Source organism: Anas acuta, chromosome 1 (assembly GCF_963932015.1).
Source record: "Anas acuta chromosome 1, bAnaAcu1.1, whole genome shotgun sequence".
Classification (NCBI taxonomy): domain Eukaryota; kingdom Metazoa; phylum Chordata; class Aves; order Anseriformes; family Anatidae; genus Anas; species Anas acuta.
In genome coordinates, this window is record NC_088979.1 from 157,553,297 (window position 1) to 157,562,851 (window position 9,555).

At 43.4% G+C, this 9,555-nt stretch overlaps 1 protein-coding gene across 2 annotated transcripts in view; it reads right to left on the reverse strand.

Annotated features, from left to right (window-relative positions):
- EEA1 (early endosome antigen 1) overlaps nucleotides 1-7,593 on the reverse strand; it is a 75,063-nt gene extending 67,470 nt beyond the window's left edge. For both annotated transcript variants that reach the window (XM_068668158.1, XM_068668148.1), the window contains exons 1-2: nucleotides 7,434-7,593; nucleotides 593-685 (exon numbers count right to left, since the gene is read on the reverse strand). In XM_068668158.1, coding sequence (XP_068524259.1) covers nucleotides 593-685; nucleotides 7,434-7,457 — 117 coding nt within the window. In that variant the 5' untranslated portion in view covers nucleotides 7,458-7,593. The remainder of the gene's footprint in view (nucleotides 1-592; nucleotides 686-7,433) is intronic.
- Between the last annotated feature and the right edge of the window lie 1,962 nt (nucleotides 7,594-9,555).

Here is a 9,555-nt window from a genome sequence, read left to right on the forward strand (position 1 = left end):
TTTAAAAGTTAATATTTGACAACACTGTAAATCTAAAGACATTGTAATACTGGATTGAAGCAAGAATAACAACTTATTCTGCTGGCTAAGCATTTCATACAACACATTAAAAAAGAGACAGGACTTGTAACTGGTAGCTTTTTGAAATGAAAACCAGACAAAAATCAACACATTTGATATTTTACATGGAGAAGGGAATTTCCAACATACGTTACAGCTAGCACAAGCAAGGTGTAAAGGAATTACAAGTGTGCAAAAATGTTGAGCCTTGTTTTTCCAAACTCATAAAACATTTATAAATGAGGAGTGTTAAACTGATGTCTCCTTGCTTTTAATTTTAATGATTCATCTCTATGATTACAGGAAGGATTGCTTGTGACCATTAAGATTATCTTAATCAAAAGTTACACATTTAAGTCATCTATCCTCACTTTTTATTTAAACAAGGACCTATTCTTAGGCAATGACACTTGCTAGTATTTACTTTGTACAGCTGTTAATTGAGGTATGGCATCAAAAGGAATGCCCACCAATTTCATGGACCCAAGAAACAAGGTTTACAACTCCAAACCCATGTATCAGTGCACAGTACCTCAGAGGAGCCTTCATTGTTGACATCCACAGCATTTCCTGGTGCGGCAGATGAATCAGAATCAGAGCTCTGAGACCCAACTCTGCCTGGAGTCTAGAAGAGAAAGGAGAGGAAAGATGAAATGTCTGCTGACTGCATTTAACAAAGCATGGCATGCAACTTGTGGAAAAGCCTCTCTTCTATTTACTAAAACAGAGAAGTATTTTCCCTCCACAGAGTAATGAAATGAACAAGCTGACAAACCAATTACCTAATTTTCAGTGCAACACTTCAACAAAGCTTTTATCCAAGACTCAATATATTATACAACAAGAAGACACCAAATGCAAAGGCCAGGATTTTAACTCACTTCCTCTTATGAACGCTCAAAATGAAACAAAGAATTAAGCTAAAGTCTGCCCTTACATCACTCATTCTGATGTTAAATTAGGTCTCTCTATCAAATAGAACACCAGAAATTACAAAATAAACATTTTCAGAGTGGCAATACCATACTGCTTTCTCGACAACTTATCTACAACCTCAAAGACAAAAAATTAAAGACAATTAAAGAGCAAGGACCCTGCTGATGTGACAAGCAGACATGAAGGTACACTAGTGCTGTAATTTGAAATAGAAAAAATACCCAAGTGTTAAACTTATGGCTAAGTTAAACCATGTTTTCAGTAAGACAACCTACAAAAATAAATTCCCATGAGCATGCTGGAAATGAAAACATTACTGATTGAAACCATAGATTCAGAGAAAATAAATTCCAGATAAATTTGAAGTACTACTTGATTCAAAAATTGGATAGATGGATCACTGCTTATAAACCTTATTTAAATCTAACTTTGTTTCAAATTAAATTTAACTTCTCTTACTTGTCTCTGCAACTCCACTGCTTGACCAATGACAGAAGATTTAGCATTCATAAAGCAAGCACTGGTAAATAAATTATCTTAATACTGATACTCAATCCTAGTTTTTACAAAGAACAGAAATTCATTATCTAATTCCATGACGACAACTGAAAATGGGATGAAGTAATGTGACTTCAGCATTTCCAGCCCATCTGGAAATACATGTAATGTTATAAAGGAATTTCTAATTTAATGTAGGGGGATTAAAGACATAGAATTTAAAATATTAAGATTGAAATCCACAGACAGAGGAACAGAATTTGATAAATAGTTTTAGTTTCTAAATCTTGGTGTCTCCAAAATTCTGGTTTAGGATTTTCCTTCTTGAATATATCCTTTCTTTTCAGACAAATCAGTCTGATTTACAACATACCTACAACACGAAAGCTTTTCCATACTTGGAAACTGAGGTACATTTTCCTGCTGTGTTTTGTAAGGAAGGTTCTATTTTTCACCTCTTATAAAGACTACAGCCTTGTAATCAAGCAAACATAATAAAAACGTCAAGTTTACTGATTAAGGACTTCATACCCAGCGAGATACTGTTAAATTTTAGAACGGCTCCATAGACTGACCCAAGGGAAGTGAGCAGAGCTGACAGAAGCAAGCTACCAGGAGCTAGTGACAGTAACTGTGAGAACATCTCTCCTCATTCTGGTCTTTCCTGGGGTCATCATTGAGATGGGAGGTTCCCATTCAAGGTAAGAAGAAGTTTCTTCACAGTGAGGACAGGCCTCAGTGGCCCGCTCTGACCTCGCAGCCAAGCCTGCCCACAGCAGGAGGTTGGACTGCATTTGTGAACCCACGTTGTGCGAGGACAACAAACCCAAAGAGGATGTATATACATGTCTGCATGAAGAAACACGACTAAGTCAGGTGCCACAGCTTTCTCCCATAAAGGAGCTGAAATTTCAAGATATCAGAAGCAGTTTCTTAATGATAGGAATTTTTCGAAAGGCTTTAAAAATCTGAGCATGATGAAAAGGATTTTGTATGGCAATTAGCTACAAAGGATCCTCTGTCCCCCAGAAAGCTGAGAAATTGAACCCCTATCTGTCCCGATACCTACATCCACACGTATAAATGGGATGAGAAAGTGTCGGCATTAACAGCTATGCACTTCTGCAGTAATCCTTTAAAACAAATGGAAGCCTTTGGCTCCTCTCTTCAGTTTCAAAAACTGAAGAATAATAATAAAGAATAGTAAAAAGTAAAAGTAAAGAATAATACCTTTACATACCTAGCCTCGGACAGCAGAAGAGGGAAACTGAATAAAAGTTGACAGCCTGGACAATGAGAGCAACAGATGGTCTGACCGTCTATTGCGGCAGGCAGAATATACCTCTGCTTTTGCAATACCTGACAGCATGCTTTTGGTATAGTGAAACAATCATTTCTTCCCCAAACTCCTGTGACAACTAAGACAGAAGAACAACATTTTCTTCATTTTATATTGTAACTTCTTAGACAACACAATAGCACAGAGTTCATCAGCTATCGTGTGGCATTGTTTCACAATGAGACTTGCATATTAGGTTCTGCTAGTTTTAGCACCACAAACTGGAGATTATTACAACCTTGAGGATGAAAGATGATATATTACTGTATTGTTACTACAAGGTTGATTAAAATACTTGCTGTATGAAACACCTCAGACATGCTATAATCACACTAAAAGGCACTGCATGGTTTGTCTGATTAGATGTAATATGAAAGAGAGAAATTACTAAACAGTACCTAGTAAAATCCTTTTAACGCTTTAAAAAACCACAATGTGCTCATTATAAAATGGAAAGCATGATTCAAAGCTAGATTTAGAAAGGTTAGTACACTTCTCGTGAGTGGCATGCATAAGAAAGAAGGGTGGGAAGGAAAAAGGTCATTAAGTACCTTTCCACATCAGGAGAAAGGCACCACAGCATCCATCTGATAACTAATACAAACTGTCAAGAAAAATTTCATACAAATTTGGAAGGATGTTATGGAGACCAAGACCATAAATGCAACTACCTTATCCTTTAAAGCTGTACTGTAATTTAAATGTGCTTCAACAGACAAATAAAGAATGGGAGGACTGATACATCAGGACTTTTTCCTTCTATTGAGCACCCCATGATGAAATACATTCAGAAACATGTTTAAGCTTGGCTCCCACACCACTGCCATGCCATGTTCCATTAAAAAAATAAATAACACATTGAACATCATACCAAATGGGGCGCAGACTTTGTGAACTAGGGAGAGACCCAGAATGATGTTCTCTGTTTTCAGTTACCTTTCTTATTCTTTACTTAATAAAGCTCTGGGCTATATAGGGGAGCAGAAGAATGACTTATGAATCACACAGGCTTCTGTATATGCATTTTAACATAACTAACATTTGATCCCTAAAGCCACGCATGGAGATATAAGACTGACACAAAATTAGTCTCTAAGCCAACACATTTCTTTCCTAGTTGTCCAAGTCCTGTTTGTTTATTGTGCTGAGAAGCATGCGTTTCTACTCATAGTGCTATAGCTGTGGAAATGACATGCTAAACTTCATCATGTTGTTCTCTGTGTTTTCTCCAAACTGCAAGCTAATATAAAGAAACATCATTAACAACAGAAAGCAAGACGAGTGCAGCTTGTTTTCTGTAAAGGAACAGAAAATTATATAATGAATGAGTTGAGTTAATACATTAAAATGACAGAGTATAAATATGGATCTCTACCATCTCATTTTTGCACAGTCATTTATCTGTCTATAGCTACGCTCCATTCACTTGTGAAGCTCTTTCAGCAGTTTTAAATTCAGAATAAATTAAACCTTTGAAAAATATGTTAAGCCACAAGAATGTCTTAACAAATATAGATTTATATAGTTTTTCCAGCACAGGTTTAAATACTGCATAAGGGTATTACTGCCCAAACCTACTATGGTCTTAAAGCAACTAGCAAGATGCAAGAACAAAAAGATAAGACAGCAAAAGCCTCTGGTATTAAACAACTTTCAGTGCATTTTTCATCCCTCTGTTTTGCTTTTGTCTACCCTTAAAGACATTATAGCCCAAACAAACTCAAAATATTTTTTTCTCTGCAGAAGCTTCCCAAGAAAAGAGCAAGTTTTTGTATTTGGATAGATTCTACTTCACACTTCAAAACAATGATCTGCAGTCAACATCTTTTCAAGGCCTCCCTACGAGATTTCCAGCTCTCGAAACACTGTAAATCTAATTAAGCACACCTGATAACACCGTCACTTAAAAGTAATTAGCTCACATGCCAGAATCAGAGTACACCATGTGTACAGAACAGTAGTAGCGTTTACTTCTTCGGAAGCGTGACAGCTGTTTTTTGGCTGCGTTAAAGGGAAGGACTCCCATGCTCGGGGGCACGAAGCCTTCCCCCCACCGCGCTGCCTGTTCTGTCCCTTGGAGCAGGCCTCCCCGCCGCCCTGTGTGAGGGCACCGGCACGGCCACGGCTCAGCACCCACCTGAGGAAACATGCCAGCCCTGTAATTATAAACGTAACAAAGAGAATCATAGGCGCTGTATGAGACGCAACACACCCTAGACACGTCAATATCTCCTGTCCTGAGGATGGAGAAAGAGAAAAGGCAACCATGCTACTTGAGACAGAAAAATGCCTGCAAAACCTGCCAAGAACCTAAGTGTACCAAGTGGTGTTAGAAACAAAGCATCTTACCACCCAAACACAGCACAGTGGCTAACAGGTAGAGATAGCCTGCTAAACACGAAGAATTAAGGCAAAAACTAACGTAAACAGTAGTCACACCGGCCCACCAGAGGCATTCTTCACCACAAGATAGGACAGCTGAGAAAGAAGAAGGCCTAAGTAATTAGTTTTCCAAGAACTAAAAATAAATGCCTCCTCCCTACAGAAATGCTCGCCCCCATCTAAGTTTTGGTATCTGGTGAACGTAAGAAGCGGGCTCTGCTCTCTGCTTCAGCAGACCAGAGGCAGCGGTCACCAGCTCCACCAGTAAATGCCCAACTAGGAGGGGAAGCACTGGCCACACAGGGCCTTCGGAGCTGAACGTAATCAGACAGCTCTCCGGGGAATACGTATAAGTAGGGCTGACAAAAATCAAAATATCTGGACAGGAAAGTTGTCTGTCAGTCATTCCACACAGACCTCCTTCAGGAAGGACTACCTTCTCCCTAGATCAGCATGACAAACGATGCCTGAAACTGAGGAGTGACAAGAGCCTAAATGAAAGACTTTTTTTTACAGTGCAAACACACAGAACAGATGGATCTTTGAGATACTACATTGAAAACACATAAAATGTAGGAAGAGCCTGCAGCGAAAGGACCTAAAAGGAGGTCCTGGTTCAAGACAGCACTGAGACTCTAACTTCAACAAGAAACTGAGTGATGTTCAGTAGTAACAAGTACATAATACTTTCTGGTTTAGAAGTATGCCAAAGTTACTGAGGGTATTCTTCTAAAAACAAAAATTAAACTGTGGAGGAAATAAAAAGGTCATCAGCCAACAGGAAGAGTGTAAAAAGAAGCATCTGATGTTTCAAAACGTCAGGAACCAGAATGTCAAGTAAGTGACTGAAACTGCAAACAGCATCTTTTTAGTTTTGGTCTTCCTCCTTTACAGCTTGATGCCAGTCTCTGAACCACAAAAAAACACCTTAAGGGAGAAGTTTACTTGTTGCTTATAAGCCAATAACAAAACAAAAACTTACATAAGAAACAATGTTTCAGTGACTGCAAGGATTGTTTTTTCAAGGGTTTGTTTTTTCTCTTTTAACCAGTTACATTGATGCCACGCAAGGAAGGACCAAGAGGAGGATCCCCTGGCTTTCAAATCACTGCTTCAGAGATGGGAAAGATTTTAATACTTATTTTCTCTGTGCACAAATTTGACAGCAGCCAGAGGCTCACTTTTAGCACCAAAGCACATCGGAAGTTATCCTCCCCCTTTGCCAACTGCAGGCTGTAGGTCACAATGGTACGTGTGAGGTTATGCGTACAATCACTACTTCTACTGAAAAGGCTTTTTATGAAATAGGGATTTTTTAAAAGCATAGTTATTTGTACCAATCAAAAGACCCTTACAAATTTTGCCATTTCCCTATTTATTTTGGGGCAGTTTTGTTTCAACTCTGTTAGCAACTGGCTCTGCTATAATCCTGCAATTTTGGGAACCCCTGGGGGGCGGTTATTTGTTTAAAATTTCCAGTGAAAATGGCTGTTTCTAATACCTGAAAACTTTTATACCGACTTTAGGTTTTTAGCTAAACTTATCACTCAGGGGCAAATTTCCCTTGTACCGAGGTGTTTTGTACATCACGTAACCTCTCCTCAAAGGCCTGCTGTGTCTCAGAACCAACAAAACACCTGGTTTAACGCCAGCAGCATTTAGTGAGACCGACGCCGAGGTCTCCCTGCTTCCTGCTGCGCCTTCCCACCGGCTCTCAGCAAGCGCCTCGGTGCACAGCGGGGGCAACCTTCCCCCGGTGAGGCTGCACGGAGCAGCCAACTCGGGACACGTGCTTGAGGCCGGCAGCCACCGTGAAGTCCCCTGGGCCGCCCGGCAGCCCCCGCTCCTCCTTGCGGCAGCCGCGGGGCGCAGCCAGCACCCGGCAGCCGCCCGGGGAGCCCCCGGGCCGCGGGGCTCGCCCTGCACCCAGCCGGCTCCGGGGATGCAAGATGGACGCGGGCGGCTCGGGAGCCTCCGGCGGAGCCGCGGCCTCTGCCCAGCGCCGGGCGGGGACCCCGCAGGCCCCGACCCGGCTGGGCTCGGCACGGAGCCGCCCCCGCGGCGCCGCCAGGCCGGCGGGAGAGGGAGCAGCGGCGGCCAAGCAGGCCGGGCCGGTGTCCCCCGCCCCGAGCCCGGCCGGCAGCAGGAAGCGGAGCCGCGCCGAGCCGAGCCGAGCCGAGCCGAGCCTCTCCCCGCCTCTCCCCGCCGGGCGCCTTACCCGCTGCAGGATCCGCCTGAACATGGTGGCGGGGCCCGGGTGCCGCCGGGCGCTCGCGGTGGCCGCCACGCCGAGGGGAAGCCGCGGGGCCCCGCGCAGCGCCGCCCCCGCCCCGCAGGAGCCCGGCGCGGCCCCGAGCCCCGTGACAGCCGCCGCGGCCGGGAGGCGGAGCAGCAGCCGGGGCGGGACCGCGCCGCGCCGGGCAGGGCACGGCACAGCTCGGCACGGCTCGGCACGGCTTACACCGCCTCGGGGAGCCGGGCCCTGCGCTGCAGGGAAGGACCTGAACCCCGCCACAGCGCGCCTGGATAAGCGACAGAGCCAAACCCGCTGGGAGCTGAATCCTGGATGTCCCCGTGCTGCCTTACAGCCCCGGGCTGCCCCGCCACATAGCCCCTTACAACCCACCAGGAATTAGTGCTTTGCTTGCACGCACTGTGGCCAACGCACAGCTACCCTGAAACAAAAATAGATAAATAGAGTGGTTCTATCAAGGCAGAGCCTGTGCTCATCGGTGCTGAGGCAAAAACCCATATGAGGCTTTTGGCAGGAGAGTTGCTACAAAACCAGTAGCCTCCAGAATGCATCTGAACACATTTGGCGTTTCCTTTTCTGTTCGAAAGCTGCAACCTTTACATATGTGATGCAAGGCATCATGACCCATAATACACAGGAGCTGAAATTTCTAAGTATCCTAAAATCCAAGGGTTAGCATGAGTTATGAGCACAGGGCAGGCAGGATTCAGCTGCAGCAGCTTAAGACTTGAGGCACCGTAGCGTTACGTGTTTGAGCTGAGTTCACTCTGGCTCCAGGTGCCAGTGTGTTCCCTGCTGTTGTAAATCCTCAGATGGGGCAGGTTAAGAGCATGAACCAAGGTGGTGGTGGCTTCAGCTACTGCATGGTGACTTCTTTGGTCACATCCATCAGATCACTTTCATTTCTGTGTCCACAGTTTGAAAGAGCTTTAACATTGGCTGTACTATCTGGTAATTACATCTGCTTCTGAATTTTCTGCTTGGGATTGACAATTGGAACAAAATTGTTCTTGCACAGCTGTACAGTTACTTAAACGTCTAGCCAAGCTGCAGATGTTTACTCTAAATCTATTCAAAATGACTGCAAATTTTAATACGTCACTCCCTTTACTAGGCATTTCAACAAGAGCACTTGGCAACTTAGATGACGAACTGCTGGAGTGCTCAGTTCGCCATGCCAGGTAACTTAAGCGGCCCGTTTGTTACTCTCCCAAGTTAGCAATTCTTCCATCCTCAGAGAAAGGTGACAGAAATTTGAGGACACTAATTAAAAGTGTCCATCAGAGGAAGATTTTCTTAGATGAGTAGTGCAAGGAAATGCACGACCGTTTCTTTGTGTGGATGTTTGTGTGAACATGCACATCTGTCTCCCTGTCCATTCCCTCAGTGACTTCTGCATCCAATGGCCAATTTCAATCAAATATGACAGAACCAGATAAGGCTCAAAGATACTGAGCTCCTACAAATTTCAGCAGGCAACCAGGAAGAGGATAGAGAGCCTACTCATTTCCCTTTGTAAAGTAAAGACTGCAGCTCGACTACCTCTACTAAATACCAAGAATGCACATAAGAATTCACCCTTGGGGCAGACATGAAGGAAAAAAGAAAAAAGAAAAAAAGAAAAAACAAAAAGAAAAAACAAAAAAAGATTTCATCAGTCTCATTTCCAGTGGAATTCCTTGCTTTGAATTATTACGTATATAGTAATGCTTACGAATTAATAGCTGCAGCACTCTCATGCTGTTTGAATATGGTTTATGCCCTTGGGCATGGGAGTTGCAAATTTTCGTTTCATCCAACCTCATAAACTCTGTGATAGGTTTGGTGCCTTTTTATGGAGTTCATTGGTGACAAAAAGAGCCTTGGACCAGAATCATGGCAAAGACTTTCACGGACGTTCCAGCTGGAAGCGGGTACTTCATCCTCTGAACAGAAGTCAAAGGCTTAAAGTCTGAACTCACATCAACCTCTTGCATACCATTAGCTGCAGAACCCAGCAGGCCTTTATTTCAGCAAACAATCAAAATCAATCTTTTGACTGTATAAGCAGTATTCAGAATGGCCCAGCATGCAGTAGCACCTCACA